The sequence below is a fragment of the Chelon labrosus genome (assembly GCF_963514085.1).
Source record: "Chelon labrosus genome assembly, chromosome: 7".
Lineage (NCBI taxonomy): Eukaryota > Metazoa > Chordata > Actinopteri > Mugiliformes > Mugilidae > Chelon > Chelon labrosus.
Window position 1 is genome coordinate 25,138,579 of NC_140343.1, and position 18,157 is coordinate 25,156,735.

The window sequence follows — 18,157 nt, forward strand, 5'->3', positions numbered from 1 at the left end:
GAAACGACTGAGATATCTAATCCACCCTAAAAGCCAAAGAAAACATGTTTCTCTTGCTTTGACGTCTGGTTTTCGTCAGTTGACGTTCAAGTTCATTATGCATCAAAAACACAAATATTTCTGTCCAGTCCTGTGCCCAGACCAGCAGGGTGTGGTCCCATCTCAGGGAGGAAGGATTGGTTCAGGGGGGATTATGGGATTTTTTTTTTCATGATGAAGAGGGATGGGCGGGGGGCTGCTGATTTTAAGATGATGCAATTTCAAAATCAGCTTTCATTACAGCCATAATCCAACTGTTTGATAGACTGTGTGGCTGGAAACAGCCCTCAGCCACATTGTTTGTGTGCAGTCTATGTCGGTGCATGTGTGTGTGTTTATCAGATCAATCAAGACAGGGCGACAGCTGTCCTATGTGGATTAGCTGCGTGTATCTAAAGTGTGCACGTCCTGTCAGTCTGAGTTAAGTCTGCTCCTCGTATACAGACGAGCACAGCGGCAGTCTGACTCTATAATCTTAGCCTCCAGATTTTCAGTCATAATTACTTACATGCACTCACTCAGATGTTTATACTCAACCTACAGTCGCACTGTCTCGAGAGGAACTATAAAGTGTGACTCATAACCCGTCATTAAAGTTAAACTATAGCTCCAAACATAAATAGAGCTGTTTTTGGAAATAGAGTCCAAAAACATGAAGACAGGGTTTCCAACAGCGGTGCGGAAGAGAGGTCGAGAGGTCTAAATGCATGCTTCGGAGATGTTTACATGGCTTTAAAGATTAGGTTGAGTCTTTCTTTTGTTTGAGAATATATCCATGACATATTTCTTTGAATGGTTTGTGGGTCAGAGTCTTCCGAGACTCCATTGTTGTTGTGTCTTATTTAGACACTGGACAGATATGAAGCATTGGACAGTGTGCGGCAGACAGTCTCACAGATTATTGTGACACTAATCACAAATGATTGTTGTTCCAGCAAAGAGTACAGTCTAGAATACTAACCATGATTTTGTGTTACAGAAACTTTTATTGCTTTCTTTTGTGTCTCATAATCTCTGAAATGTATTTTGCAGCTCCACCATACCCATACCAGTCCCATACCCTAGACAGGGAATCCATGGGCAACATTCGTCCCCAATGAAGTGTTCATTTTGGTTTAACTGAGTCATAAAATGCATGTGTAAGACACTTGATTCTCTTTGATACAGTACCTTCAGATAAATGTCGTATATTTGATACACTGATCAGGCATAACATTATGACCACCTTCCTAGTATTGTGTACGTCTCCCTTGTGCCTCCAAAACAGTTGTGACTCATCAGAGAATGGACATGGGCCTTCTGAGGGTGTCCTGTGGTGTCTGGCAACAGAATGTTGTTAGTGGTGGCCTTTGGGTCCTGTGGGTTGAGGGGAGGGGCCTCTGTGGATCAGGCTTGTTCCAGTGCGTCCCACAGACACTTGATCATTTTGCGATCTAGGGAATTTGGAGGCCAGGTCAGGTTTGGAGGCTTGGGGATGGCTGCTGCCATCAACGAGTGTGATTGTTATGGGGTGGGGGTGCCTGGGCTGGTCTGGGTGGGTGGTACATGTCTAAGTAACATCCACATGAATGCCAGGTCCAAAGGTTTCCCAGCAGAATATTGTATTGTCACAAGGTGGTCGGTGTTATTTACTTCTTCTCTCAATGGTTTTAATGTTGTGGCTGATCGTGAAATAACATATTTTGCATAATTGTCATCCCATCTCTGACATCTTCGGACTAAAATTTTTGGCCACTATTCCATTAGAAGTTTCTGTAGTCGCAAGTTTTCTTTTTCATATCCCCACACATTACAATGAGTTTTAAAACTGGGCCTTGGCTCGGCCATGCCATAACTCTCCATCTATTCTTTCTTGGCCATTTTTGGGTGGAATTGCATGTGTGCTTGTGATCATTACCATCCAGAAAAATCCACTTCCAGTTTCAGCTTTAACTTTCAGACAGACAACCTCACATTTTGCACAAGCACTCTGAAATTAGGCCTGTCACCACTATCACATTGTCGCCCGATTGCAATTACCTGAGTCGATGACGACCATTAGAATCCCTTCCATTCACCTGTATAAAAACAGCTGGGTGAAACTGAACAGCATTTCAGTCCGTTCTTTTCAACATTGTTTTCTACCCACCCTTAGGCTGTAAAATAGTGCGAAGGCCACAATATATATTTGCTCTCCGCTGTTTCTTAACTGCTTGCATTTCTGGTGACAGCTTGCTCCTCACAATGTGACCACGGCAGCATGGTAGATACTGGGATGAGTCCATGCCATTGAGATTTCTTCATTACATTACATTGTGTATTGCATATTCAAATTTTATCTGTCTTTACACATTTCCCTTTTTGGTTTAAATAATACGTTTAACAACATTGCCAAAGATCTGGATTGAAATTTCAGGTTTCCTTCTGAGTTGTAGATATATGCATAGAGTAGATGTGGAGAAGTCAGTGGGTCCCTGTAACCTACTTCTGGAGATAAATCTGTCTTAACATTCACTCAGTCCTAAGCCATGGCAGCAGAAACTAGACAGCGGAAAGCAGATCAGACTTCGCAGTTATTTCCTTTTAGATTGGGGCTTAACATAGTTTTTTTTTTCTTTTTCTAGACTCATAATAAAGGAGCAACAGTATCTGGTGGTTTGTCACTTAGTTTGGAATAATAAAAACAATCTAAACAATGGCTGAAGTGATTTAGCAAAGGTCTGAGACCCAAAACATGGATTATGATGGATTATGGATTATCACTGTAAAGAGCATATAAATGTAAGAGCTGCAAAAAGTAACCAAAACACGTGTAGAATGTTTGAGCTTCTTTCAAATTAGTGTAATAGCTCAAGTGACGACTTGTTCTTGTATAGATTAAAAAATAAGACAAGGCAAACAGAGCCTCGATAAGATACAACCGTGCTGCGCTGGGAAGGAAGGAGTTACTTAATATACAAAAAATACAAATGAAAAAGTAGCACAAAGGAAGTCGTCATGTCACCATGGTTACTGACAATAGACAAGGCTGAGCCATGATGTTTTATAAATGTATTCTTTCTGTCATTGAAGCCCACTTCTCCAAGATATTTGCACAACAGTGAATTAGACCTGACCCATAAAAACTTTAAGTACTGTCTGCGTGTGTTTATGTTTATTCATAGCAAAGTCCAGACTTTGATATGAATAATCATTAAATGAAGCAACATGTCAACATTTTCTGGTAAAACCACAGTTTGCTATAAATTAGCCAAGATAATGTTTAGTGTGACTTAACACAATGGCTTGTGCGGATTGCAGTTTGAAATTGCAACCCACTTAGAGTGTAACATTAATCAAAATCATCGAAATGTTGTTAAGTTTTATAGGTTTATATGTGCATAAACAAACTGCTTACAGCTTGCAGATGCACTGGGCCACTCCATTGGGAAGTGATTATGTTCTGGCAAAGATCAAATTATTTGGGTGGTCTTTGTGTGGTAATGGACAAAAGGGTAACTGTGATGTCGTCACACACGTCATCTGAGCGCCATGGAGTTGAATTTGTTTACCACAAAATTGCTCTGATTGGTTGTAAGACTGTCCAGCTGCGTGCAGAAGTTTTTTTTTTTTTTACTTTGTATCGGTTGAAACATGCCCCATGGTGAAATCCATAAGGCGTGATACCAGGCTCATATTCTGATGAAATTTGAGTCTGGCTATGTGAGGTTAGCACTGCCAAATTAGCCACTAGCTTATACTTTAGAAAATTCTAGAGCATAACACAGGACACAGCAACCGCTCCCAGGCACTGACGACCAACCAACACAATCAGACATAACTCACCGGAACAGTTCTCATACCGACCCTGCTGTCTTGTTGTTTTGAGCCTTTGTGCTGCTGTGGTAAGCCGTTTCATTTTTACTATATGTGCATTTTATTGGCTCGCTGTTTCCCACACCTCGAACGGGTTCAGGCTTTGTCTGTCATTTTCAGCATGCCCGCCAATTGGGGATACACGTAAAACATGGCGAAGCATCAGCATTTACCACACAAATTGACATATTTATCTACAGAATGCCATCGACGGAACTGAGGCTTCATCACAGCCCTAAACGAAACCATTTCATAGAGTCTGAGGCACACATGAAAGCAGAAAAAAATCAACAGAAACCTGGACATTTTACCTGGACATGTCTTATCTACCTTCTTACAAAGGATACTGTAATTCACATTATACTGTTATTTTTTCTTTAATGCATCAGGTGTGAATCAGAGTCGTTTTTAACATCTTAGCAAACACATGCTTATGTTTAATGCTATGACTTTCGACTCCAATATTGCATTCTGTATTTTTGTATTAGGCATGCACTTAACGACTACACATAATGTGAAAGGGGATGCTGGTAGCAGCCACCGGGGAATTATCACCAACTCTGCTGCTCCCTTCTGCTCTACTGATCTTCTTCTTATTACCGTGCATGAGCGATAAACCCATTGTAAAGTACCTGCTCAGAACCACACAGCAGACAGATGCAGTTAGAGGCTATTTGGGTTGCCTTTCATGCAGCAAGGCGGAGGTTGAGATGCTGGGCAGATGTCTGGGGTTTCTAATTGTTATGCAGTAGACAGGAGTTTGCCTCGTCATTAACCACTACCACGGTATTACCTTACACTGTCTGTTGTGCTGTTGTTGTGCTAAAGCTTTAATATCAGTGAAGATCTGTTGTTTTGACGTCAACAGCTCTGCAGATGAAAAACCACAGTGGCTACAGTTATCAAAATGTCACCCTGCTCTGTTGTAGGGTGCCAAAATCAGAGGAGTACGGTTAATAGCTCCAAACTGAAAATTTATCGCATACCGGCTGCCACCCTGAGTCAGAAAGATCAGAGAAATCCATAGCTAAATGAGATAAAATGATTGGACTGAGGCGATCATCAAAAAGGCTTGAGTGTGCTTTCATAAAATGCCTTTTGCTAGCTCCTAATAGAACGTTAGCTAACATTAGAATAATACGCTACACTGATATTTTGATAACTGGCTTCATTCACCTCATGTTTTGCAACATAACGCAGCTAACAACACGTTTCTTTTACATTAGCCTCTTAACCATTAGCCTGTGTAATAGCCTCCGATGACATATTCATTAGCCTATATAACTATCTCATATATAACACGTATGTAGTTCATTTTATGCTTGACATGTACGAGATGTAGGGTACTTATCCAGCCATGCTAGTGCTGTTAGCTATTAAGACGTAACTCATTTTCTCTTTAGTGTACATGCTTGCTGGCCAATCTGATCCCGTCTATTAATGTTGACTTTTTCAGGTAACACTTGCTGTCCTGGTAAGTGAGTGCCCGTTCATGTTCAGATAAAAAAAAAAATCACATTTTCTTCCACCATTGTCAAAAACAAGCCAACAGAAGCTGCTAGTCCGTGTTAACTAACACATTCCTGTAGACTGTTTTGCCTCCTATTAAGCCCCGCCCACTAAAAAGCTTCATCATGTTTACTAACACAAAAGGAGTCTATAGTTCATATATAGCCTCATCTTCCTCACGGACGTCTTGGCTTATTAATCTACTATTAGGACATAGTGTGTATTTAAAGCTATCACATAGGCCCTCAAGTACTGTAACACTGTGATTATCGATGTGATGAATCCTGGCTTCTTAGTTCTTCCAGCTCTGTGGTCGATTTCCCCGCAGAAAGTAGACTTGTGTCATTTACTCCTCCAGGGTCACACTCAGCTCGCTAACACACAGCCATCATACTGTTTACATCATATAACCTGATACCAGACTATCTAAACATCTCAGGTTTCTACCTCGCAGATTCCCTGAAGCATTTCCCCAGGGATACCTTTGGTGCATGCTGCCATTTTACAGCTCCCAGGAAAAAAACGAGTCAAGAAGATGTTTGCCCTTGCAACAAATCTAAATGTACTGATCCTGAGGTAGATCAAAGGTTTATTTCACACGAAACTCTAGTCTTGTCAAAACGCTACATATAAGGTGGTTGTTGAGGAGTCTTGAGGGGGAGGGGGGCAGAGGAGCAGCAGGAGGGAGTGGACCTGTGAATGGCTTCATTAACACGAGGAGATGGGTTCATTAACACCCAGCAGCCCTGCTGAAAAAGAGAGTCCCACTGATAGACTGGGGAGGAACATGGTGTGCTATGCGTTTGTGTGTTGGCAGGTGCAGGAGGTGATAATTGGTAGTAGTCTCATGTTTGTTCAGGCACAGATCTTAAAGTGGAGATCTTCACTGTCTCATTGGCTTTGAGGGTCCAGATTCCCCCGTGGTCGTCTCTGCGTGTCTCTGTCTTTCTTCTCTTTCCTTTCATTCTCATGCCTTTCTTCACACATTCTCTCTGTTGCTCTCTTGTGTCCAAGCCTTCTCTCTCTCTCTCTCTCTCTCTCTCTCTCTTTCTCTCTCTCTCTCTCTCTCTGACGAGGGCTAGATGGTATTGTGTACCGAATTTTAACTGTCATTGCGCTTCATGAATGGCTGTGTAGAACTCCGGCTGGTGAACACTATGTGGCAAGTTCACATAGCCAGACTATGTGCTCCAGAACTAGTGCTACACACAAGTACTACAATGATTACCTGACTAGTCCATGACCAAAAGTCAGTATGCCTTTTGTTTATTATATCTTTGTGTTCTTTTGTTGAGGGGAGGGGCCTCTGTGGACCAGGCTTGTTCCGGTGCATCCCACAGGTACTTGATCAGTTTGGGATCTAAATTTGGAGGCCAGGTCAACACTTTGTGCTGTTCTTCATGTTTTTTTAGTTGTTCCTAAACCGTTTTTGTGTGTGTGCCTGTGTCAGACTGCATCCTGCTGGGGATGGCTGCTGCCATCATGGAGTGTCATTGCTATGGGGTGGGGGTGCCTGGTCTGGTCTAGGTGGGTGGTACATGTCTAAGTAACATCCACATGAATGCCAGGTCCAGACGTTTCCCAGAGCATTGCAGTCCCACAGACATTTTTCATTATATTACCTAATGCAAACAAGTGTCACATTTCTACTAATCTTTTTAAAAGTATTAAAAGTCAATATGTACTGGTTGGTTTAAATATTCAATCAGCAATCTAAGTATGCCACAATATGTTATATTATGGAAGTCATGTGACATGTATGTGATTAGGTGTAGTTAAGCTAGATCAGTTCTCAGTGCTAAAGCAATGTGTTTGCATACGAGTGTGCACATCCCTGCTGTCTCCAGTTACTCTATTGTGTTTGTTCCCAAACGCCCCCTCATCCGTGCTCCAGCTTATTAGTGTTGAGAGGGTGGGTGGATCAGCCTCAACATGGCTGCTGTGCGCCCCTTTAAGCCACTCAGCTAATGTGTGTCGTGTGATTAGAGGCAGATCAATGCAGGGCTTGATCAGAGTCTTAAGAAACATAACATTAAGAATTCACGATAAGTGCATTTGAATGTGGATTGTTCACACGCAGCTCAGTCTTAAGATTGCACGCAGTATGAAATGAGCCATTCTGCTGAAACCGAAGGCCTTCTATTGTGTTACATTTATATTGAAAACGTTACAAAGGTGTTCTGGGCCCCCTGCTGAAATAACTGCTGTCTTTGATGACAAAATGTGACGCCTGAGGCTTTATTGAAGCCAGTAAAAATATCTGTAAAATACAGAGACAGTATATTACCGATGTTATTCAGCTTCAGAGTAATTGGCCAGACTATTGTGTTGTTATGAGTTGACTGTTCCTGGAATTGCTCTATTAAAAATGAATTGGAAACACAAAAGTGTGACCACAGGTCCAGTTGCTGGTCTGATTTCTCCAGGGGCTATTTCGTGGTTCTGTATTGGCGCTGCTACAATTAAATAAAGCAGTGTAATGAAGTAAATCTCATTTAGCTGTGCGAGTCCACCAAGACAATCAGCAGTTGTCGCAGATCTGCACTACAGATATCGATTGTCTGTCCAACACTGCCGGAATAACAGATGGGAACTCTGGTTAAGATGAGGCTTTCCTTAAAGCCCTCCTGATTTTACTCTGGGTGTGTGTATGTGGGTTGAATGGAAAATCCACCGTAAAGCAGATTTATATCGCATTCATAAAGAAGATTTATATCTCTGGGCGAGTCAGCGTTTCAGTGTGGCATTGTTAATTTATGCTGCATGATGCAGTAAGATACAATATACAATGATATAAAACACTGTATGGTGCAAAACAGAATGATATATTAAATGTAGCATAAGGATGCCAGCCTGTGTTGCTCATTTACATGACAGCTGCAAAATACATCCAGACAAGAGGCTAGGGCTAAGGCCATATGGATCCAAAATCATATCTCGATATGTTTTAGTTGAAAGGCAATATTTGATATATATCATTTTTTTTCCATTTAATATTAAATAAGACGGTTCCAAGTCAAAATCAATGCTGTACATTTATATAAAAAATGTCTGTAAAAATACACTTCTGGCATATATTTCAATTAAGTAAAATGAAATAATGAAGTATATTCATTCCCTGCATAACAATGCTCACAGATGTGAAAACAGAAGAAAAAACAGAGAAAAAAAATTACAAACATGATATCCTCTTTAAAAAGTGTTATTTTCACAGATTGAAATAGGGACCAAGTCTTTGGCGATGTGATATTCCACCGCTTTAGTAATATTTTTTCCACTCCTCACTGCACACTCTTCGTACTGCACTTTATAACGTAGTTGTAAATGATATAAAAGATTAGTCGCACTCGAGACATTGGTTTGAAACTCTCTACAAAATGCATTCTTCTGCTGCTCAATTGACAATTTAAATCTGAACCATCTCCAATTTATGGAGCCATTGTTTTGTTTTTTTTGTTTTTTTAACCAACAAGCTCTTCTTCACAACAGCACTTAAAATCAGCTCTTCCTGTAATCTCTACAATTGGCAACCACAGCGTGGTCAATCCCTGAAAGAGATAATGTTTCGGGCTTATCAGCTAGGGTTGAGGTTATGGTCAAGGATAGATACAGTTCGAGTGAACATTATTGTAATCTATTTTGGGGCGCAAACCACAGTCTCCTTCATGAAATCTCGTCTAGACTCACTAAAGTCTATACAGAAGAGTTTGTTTTGATCCAGTTATCTAATATTAGTTTAAATATTTAGATATTTTAATCTGTTGACAGCCATAAATACAGTCTCATCCAATAAGACTGATGAATATACTAAATATACAGGTTTATTCAAACCCAGAAACCCAGTTTCATTGTAGTCCATCCAGGATTATGTATTTCCCAGTCTGTTTAGAAACAGTGGACTCAAATGCTGAGGTTGGAATTCTTGAAAACATTTACAAGACAGTCAGATACAGGTACCAGCAGTAATACAGATCTTTGAAGAGCTGGATGACATAAGAAGGCATTTATGATCAGTTATGCATTTAACTGTTGCTGTACAACACACTAAATACACACTATATAACACTACACCGATCAGCCAAAATAATAAAACCACTGACAGGAGAAGTGAATAACATTGACCATCTTGTGACAATACAATGTTCTGCTGGGAAACATTTGGACCTGACATTAGTGTGGATGTTATGTATAGGCGGTTTAGGCTTCTGTCATTGACACTGTAGCTACAGACCCTACACAGACCCTAACGCCGTAGCCTGATGCTACTTCTGTGCACTTCCCCACAAATGTAGCTGTGCCTTGTGGCGACGCAGGCGACGTTTAGGAACAACTAAAAAAAAAACATGAAAAACAGCACAAGGTGTTGACCTGGCCTCCAAATTCACTAGATCCTAAACTGATCAAGTATCTGTGGGATGATCCACAGATGGCTCTCCCCTCAACCCCTAGGACCTACACAATATTAGGAAGTGGTCATAATGTTATGCCTGATTGGGTGTATGTTTGCTATTTCTCTCAATTCTGACAACATGAGAATATTTTTCAAAGTGAGCATAAATTCCTAAAGCCACTGTTTCTTTACATTAAGATTACTGTAGTTATCCTATAGAGCAGGAAACAACCCAGTTTCTTTGTAAAGCTGCCGCTTTCTGGACAGCAGCCATCCATGAAGTGTGTTTAAGGGGAGGAGGTTTTTTTTCTTTCAACACAAATATCCGAGTGCATTAAGGCAGCCTGCTGTTTAGCAGAAAGGCACGGTGGGTCAGTAAATGGATGGACCTGTGAGCAGCAGGTGATGATAGCAGTTGAGCCGGGGCTTCTCAGAGACTGTGAGCTCTTATTGCCTGTGATTCATCTATCAGCCCAGTGCTCTCTTCACATGGTAATACCCTGACAGAGTGTGTAATGCAGGTATGGGACCGCAGAGCTCCGACTGCTTTTGTCTGACTAGCGGCTGAGCATTCACTCTGTTGTGTTATGTGTTTATCAGCAACATATTGGCCTTTCAGGGCTGTGTCTGATTGATTCTGCATGCTTCCCAGTGTTATCTTTGTCAGAAGGACCGTGGTGGAGCGATGCCGTCCCGCCCACAGAGGCCAGGGGAAAGCACAGTCTTTCTGAACAGGGGCAGTTCCTAGGAGAAAGTGGGGCAGTTGCCAAGTTGGTGCTGACAAACCATGCCCATTCCATGAGTAAGGGGGTATTGATTTCATTAGGATTTTAGCTAGTTTCTTATTTCTACACACATATCAGAGAGTAAAAACATATAATAGAAAGATAAACTGATTTGACATAATTTAGCAAAATACAAAGATTGAAATGATCAGGACATATGAAAGAAAAGAACAGACACATTCAAAAAGTAATTATATATGATGGGTTAAATGAATTGACAGTTTCAGAAGATAATGAGACCTCTGCACAGAAATACTAACCATGTTGTAATTTGAAGGAAGGTGAAGCGTTTTGGCCTTCAGCCTCCACAATTCCCTGAGTACTATACTGTGCCTGGATTTCCATGTGAAATAAATTAAATTATGTCCACATCATTCATTCTAGGTGGTTTCTGTAGCCACAGCCCTGACACATCTGAGCAATACACCGGTTAAGCCACAACATTACAACCACTGACAGGAGAAGTAAATAACATTGACCATCTTGTGACTATACAGTGTTCTGCGGGGAAACTTTTGGACCTGGCATTAATGTGGATGTTACTTAGACATGTAGCACCCACCTAGACCAGACCAGGCGCCCCCACCCCATAGCAATGACACTCCTTGGTAGCAGCAGCCATCCCCAGCAGGATGCAGCCTGACACAGACACACACACAAAAACGGTTTAGGAACAGCTCAAAAAAACATGAAAAACAACACAAGGTGTTGACCTGGCCTCCAAATTCACTGTGGGATGCTCTGAAACAAGCCTGATCCACAGAGGCCCCTTCCCTCAACCCACAGGACCCAAAGGCCCCCACTAACAACCTTCTATGCCAGACATCACACGCACCTCTTAAAAGGCCCATGTCCATTCTCTGATGGGTCACAACTGGAGGCACAAGGGAGACCTACACAATATTAGGAAGGTGGTCATAATGTCATGCCTGATCGGTGTATATAAACCTAAATCTCTTCTTCCTTGTCCTTGTAAGATAGAGACAGCCGACTGATAAAGTCCTTGTTTCATAGTGATGTCACCTGGTTAATGACAGCCACTCAGCTCCACACCGGTCGACTGTGGTAAAGACACAGTGCAACGGAACACTGGAGGATGAAAACAGACAGAAAACACACTCATTTATAGATTTAACCTGGTTAACGTGGACACACTCTAAATCATCAATGTTTCCGCATCTAAAAGCACTGCCCATCTCTCCTGCTGAGGAGCCAGAACATAGCATGCAAAATGTCAGTTTCTAATGTCCTAGATAAGTTGCTCTAAATGAGCCAGCCTGCCAGAAGCCTCTTTATATCATTTAAATTCATGAAATATTATACTCTCATATTCTGTGTCTGCATGGGTTGGGTTGACAGAGAGGAGAAGAAAGTTGGCCTCTGGCTTTGCTCCTAGACAGAGTTTATCTAGCAACACCCAGCTGTCACTGTGACACACAGACACACACACACAGCCTCAACAGTGTTCAACAGTGTTTGTGAGTATTTAGCAGACAGAAACTTGCTTCGGAAGATTCACCAGTGAGGCTTTAATCCCATTTAGTTCACTTTGTTGCCTTTTATTCTTTGCTTAAATGTGTGTGTCTGTGTGTGTACACATTCACATGTACCTGTATTTGTGTGTGTTCACTGATGTGTGTATCCTCATATCTGCATAGCACTACTTGAGCCAGACACCCGCATCATGTCATGTTTACCTGATTGTGTCTTAATATTGAATTTGTAACAAAGACCCCATAGACTGATGATCTCAAAAACTTCTCATTGATCTGTAAAAGGTTTTATGATGTTCTTACACTAACCAGACAGATAGACAGGATGAATCCCACCCAATTTAATCCCATTCTGCATATGCCTACAGTTTTTGGTCTCTTTGAATGGCCTTGGTCACTCATTGTGTGGACAGTCCAGCATCACTGCTACTGATAATCATTAACATTAGATGATAAGCAGCCACCCCTGTTATACATGGAACATGAATGAACTCAATTTAATCCTAATTTTCAAAAACAGATTTTTTTCTCTCTCTCTCATGTGGAACAAGGCCTCAGCAATGCTGCTGTGAGTATATTAGCATGTTCATGTTAAAATTTGCCTCAAAGCACAAATGTGCCAGCTTTACAGACCTGCTAATAACCATAGACTGTATATAAATATGGACAATGCGTCAAATTGATGCTATTTTCCCAGGGATACGGGGCGGCGCCAAATTGCGACTTTGAAGCCAGAGTCTGCGCAGTACGGTCTGAGAGTAGAGCCATGCTTAGCCATGATACTGATGACCCGATCACAAGACTCACCAGCACTTTCATTTAATTAAAACTGCGCTCTGCTCTACCTCCACCACTTACAAAGAAATGTATTTATTTATTTATGTTTTTACAACTCTCACAGTCCTATGGGACACGGAGCAGTTGGCATGGCAACTTGTAGTCATCATGATGTCACATCGCGTTACTAAAGCGTCAAATAATGAACTAAAACAAAACTTATCAGAAAAATGGACACTTGAGTATGCATCAGTATTATATTAACTTCCTAAAATTACAGAAACCATCATTGAAAAAAAATTATTTGATGTGTACTTTGTTGTTGTAGTTTGGCCCAAGTCCCATCCACTAACATGGAGGGGGTGGAGCTTATGACTTGTACTGCAACCAGCCATCGGGGGAGCTCTACTTGCTTTGGCTTCACTTTTGAGGAGCAGTTCCACCGTCTATCTTTATACAGTCTGTGCTAATAACAAGGGCTGAGTATTGCCCGTTTTAATTCCATATCAATTCATTTAGTTTTTTAAACAATTTTGCTTATTTATGAAAGTAATGTTCACAAAACAACTGTTAACCCTGGTTTCAGGGATTACAACTACATTTATCTACATGGATTAGGGACACTTTCTATAGCTTCTGTACTTAGATGCATCCTTCAAAATGTGAAGAGATTTTTTGGTCAATAATCATGATGTGAAAATTAAAAGAAAATAGTAAAACTGGAGAAATCCGTTACATGTGTTACGTTACCCGTGTACCGTTTTTGTACACTTGGAGCTTCGGGCTACAGCTCCTTGATCTGTTTCAGTGTTGTGCTCTCTGAATGTGAGAGGCTGAACTGGGAACCACCCACTGCTGCCCACCAACATCTGAAGGCCTCACGCTTAGTTCTGCCCCAGTTCCCTCTGCGTGGTTGGTGGAGGGGCGTGTTAAATCAGACGGTGCTAACATCATGTAGCAGCATGAGTGTTTTTGAGCAGGAACATAGATAATATATGAGCATTTACAACGAGCTAGTAGAGCCTATTAGGGCAGGAGAAGAGGATGTTCAGACCAGATTCTCAACCACCTCAATAAACCATATTTAGACGAAGAAAGCACTGACTGGCCGGGAGACATGGTTTTTAGAGAACATATTCATGTGATAAAGATCAGACCCTTCTGATTTTAATAAGCCCATTTCTTTCCCTCAGGCAAACTATATATTTAATCCCTCTAACTGGTAAGTATCACAGAGCAGCATAGAGTGCCATGAAAAATATTCAACCCCCTCTTGATTTCTTTTGTCTTGTGTGACAGTACGTCATACTAAGCTGGGTCATGCGTTCAAACTATGTTTAACATAAAGCAAAGGCGGACTGAGAATACGCAAAATCCATGTTTTAAATGACAACTGCGCTCATTGGTGCAGAAAAAGCTATGAGTGTCACATACAAATACATCATACAACTGCTGCACTGAAACAGAATTTTTATTGCGTTGTATTGCATTTCACATAACAATAAATGGAATAAATAAGAGCAGTTATAGCCAAAAATACGAAACATTAGGAGTGCAGTCATTTGACATCCGACTCGTGGGCAAGAATGCACATTGGGCAGATGCACTCGGGTTCAGAGGATCATAATAGCTTGCGTTGCTGCTTTCACACAGTCATCCGCAGCTCTCAGGTTTCCTCTGCCGCTGCCTTTTCTCCGCCATCAAGCACATTTTAAATCATTACAACACCACTAAAAATAAGCTGTGAATAAAATGTGCTTCTGCCGTCTGAGAAGTGAATAAATTAGCACTGAATGTGAAAAACAGTCTTTAAAAAAATCTGCACGCTTCCCGTTAGTGTTATACAATATATGGATATTTTGCATATTGTTCTATAAAAGTGGTGCTGAGTTGGGTTATGTTACAATAAACCAGTTACTGGACGTAGGCACATCATAAATGATCATCTCATGTGTTGCTTTCGTGAGTTAGCTTTGACACTATAATATTGTCATATTAATAGATTTTACACAATATATTTAAGTATAAACTCACAGAGCCAGTGATTGATGATAAGTCCAGTTTTTTTTTTTGTTTGTTTTTTAAGCAAATAATGTGCCGAACATTCAGGTAACATTAGCAATCTGAGTAAGGTCCATGTAAGGTCTATGTACATGTTTCTGAATGACTCACACATCAAAACCTTTTGAATTACTGTATAAATCTCAATGCTTGGACAGAAACCAAGCTGTTGGCTCGGTCCTCCTCTCTTCCACAGCTGAGCTGGAAGTAGCTGTTGTGGATCCACTGACTTGTTCTTAATATGCTGACTGTGATGAGCTGACATTTGGCATTGACAGCTTTGTTCTGCATGAGCCTGCTGTGTCTGCTCAAATCATACTGTTAACGAAGTTGCGATGATTCCTGCTGAACTGCAGTCACAGCACTGTGTACCTCCCCGAGCTATTTTCTCTGCGGAGATAGGCTATAGTTGGCAAACAAATAAAGAGAAAGGTCTCTTTTCTGCCCATTAAAGGTTTTCTTTTTGGAAATCCCGTCTTCAGCTTTGGGATTTATGGGCAGGCTAAACTCTCTGGTCAGGTCCATCAGTCTTTCTTATGCTCATCTAAATGTAAGTCAGGCTTCGCTTGACTTTTTTCTTGTCTCTTTATCTCTTCAATTTTCCTTTTAAGCAACGTGGATTAGCCTGTCATAGCCAGACTCAATTCTTGTCAGAATATGAGTCTGGTAACACACCACTTAGATTTCATTATGGAGTGTGTTTAAAACAGAAAAGACAATATCTCTGCACGCAATTAGATAGTCCTACAACAAATCAGAGCCACTTTCCTCCACAAGATACTGTGGGCAGGGAAAGTTGAGGCTGGCTTTCAGGCTAGCTTTGGATGGAAATTCAGATTCAGAAAAACTTTATTTGGCCCCAGGGGGCAATTGCATTTGCTATGATTGTTTGTCTCCAGGTTGTTGTGACCATTCACAGGTTCCCCAGGTTGCACCACTTCTTTTCTGGTGGGCAAGGGATGTCAGTTTAAATAGGAATAGTCGTGTGTTGTGATTCACACACGGTAAACAGTAGTAAGCACCTGGCAACGTGTGCTGTGGTGCACTTGATTGGCCACCATGGCCCCTTGCTTACTGGCGAAAGTAGGTCGCTGTATCAACTGTCGATTTTTTTTCATGCTGGGCCGCTGTCACTACAAAAGCTGTAAAACCACAGTTCAATGGCTGTATGTCACCAGAGAAACAGTTGTCTTTGTCCTCTAGATGTCATGACAGGGATAACTGAGAATCTTCACCAACAAAAATGGTAATTGTAGAAATCACTTAGACTGGGTTATCGATACTGATTTCCTGTATCATTCCAGTTCTGATTCGCAAGGTCCTGATTCGATTTAATTCAATTGAATATCAATTCATTTAGAGATATGTCAGTTTTGAAGCATTTTTGCTTTGTTATGATTGTCACAGAACTAATGTTGTTGATTCCAGAGATTTGTGGTAATTGCACACTGTTTCACCTCTAGTTGACACATCCTTTACATGGCTTTGCTTCAGTCCAGCTCATCTCTGTCGTCATCATTTTAACGCCTTTAACGCCTGACCATGCTCTTGGAGTCGTACCTTCTGTCATGCTTTGGATCTCCTTCCCTCTAATGCAAAACCTTTTTTTCTAATGGGAGGAAATGGAATGTATTTTTAAAAATATATGAATCGATAATGGATCTTTCAAACATATAGTTTTAAATCCAAAAATGGATGTTGTAAACCCAGCCTTACAAAACACACAATAACATTTTAATCAATAGAGCGCTTTCAGTATGCTTGAATGCTTGACTTATGTGTCTGTCTTAAGAAGTAATTTTTTTCGATATGACAATGCACAAAGCAAGCAGCATAAAGAAAATATATTCTCACTTTGCTGTGGAGGAACTGCACAGAGCCCTGACCTCAACTTCACTCAAGAGATTTGGAATTAGTTTACTTTTTTTCATAACAATGAATGAATAACTGAACTTTATGTGGCAAGTTTTTCTATCTTACAAACTTTTTATAATCCTGGTATTTGGCCAGACATGTATGGTATTTAATAGCGTTGAGTCTCAACAGCATTTTCAAAAACAACAACAAAAAAAGACATTTTGTAAAGATGAACTCTCTGGTGGGTTCAGCAAGGATGGAAAAGATAAACACCCTGTGAATTGGCGGCTGGGTGTATCTGTATTTGTATTTGTACCCAGGCAAACACGCTCGCAGCACATTTTACAGGTGTGTTTTCCCACTCCCAGTCTGATGTCTGTCTATCTGTCTGTTTTCCACAGTGAGCTTCAGGGACTGCAGTGGAGGGAAGGTGGCGTTCAAGGTTGGAGAGTCATCTGATTTCGGCGTTGGAGAGCGAGGTGGGGTTCATGCCCTGCGGCGACTAAGCCTGGCGGGAAGGGAACAGGTCATGGTCGTGGTCTACGCTCAAGACCTACAGTCCAAAGAGGTGTGGAAGGCCAGAGTGCATCTCCACGTTCGCCCAAAAGGCAGCAGCGCTGGACTTGAACAGGTACGACCTTACAGTCCCTCTTGTAGATTTTAGCAGGGCGTGCAGTGTGTATCACTGTGTTTATTGTCAGTAACCAGAAGAACTGTTTTCAGCAACCCATATTTATTTTCCTTTCCTTACTTGCACTGTGTACTTGAGCTGGAGTGACCCAAGAGTTGTTTACAGCAGTAATACTACAACATCACAGTACTCACCACAGAATACTGTTTGGATTTAATAAAGATTTTAAGCCACTTCCTGTTTGGTGGTTTAAAGCCAGTGTCAATGATTGGCTGTGGATTCCTGCATATGCAGTATTTCTTTCATATTAAAGGTTTAAAGGGCACATTCTCTCCATTTCATTCAACTCAATACAGTATTTTAGTGGTCAGTCTGACTTGACTTAGCTGTTGCATCCATAGATGTTGTGCTGTGAACATTTACGTTAAGGGTTTCTTTTTAAGCCTATTTGAAGTATATCGAGTGGAATTAATACATTTTTCTTCATACTGTTCTCATTTTTTCCTTTATATTTTACTTAATGATAGCTTTGATGTGATGTGGTACAACAATACTAATTCATGGGAGAAAATGTATTTTTGCAAGTGGAAATGAGTGCTTCCTTTTCTTACACAATACAAGCTGGTTTGCTCTTCATGAGTCAAATGTTTGGTTCTGAAAGCTGCTACTACACACCTTGTTGAATCTGTATTTATTTGGATTATTCACATGAGTGCAACCCTACTGTACTGTGATAAGAACTAGTAAGCTATCAGTGTATCATTATCGTCCTTAACTTCTA

At 40.9% G+C, this 18,157-nt stretch overlaps 1 protein-coding gene across 1 annotated transcript in view; it reads left to right on the plus strand.

Moving 5' to 3' along the window:
• Positions 1–18,157, plus strand: part of LOC311491190 (cadherin-2-like) — a gene marked incomplete at its 5' end in the record, with an annotated part of 63,964 nt that overhangs the window by 12,297 nt on the left and 33,510 nt on the right. The window contains one exon of the mRNA XM_084549047.1: positions 17,147–17,376. Within this exon, the coding sequence (XP_084405173.1) occupies positions 17,147–17,376 (230 nt within the window). The remainder of the gene's footprint in view (positions 1–17,146; positions 17,377–18,157) is intronic.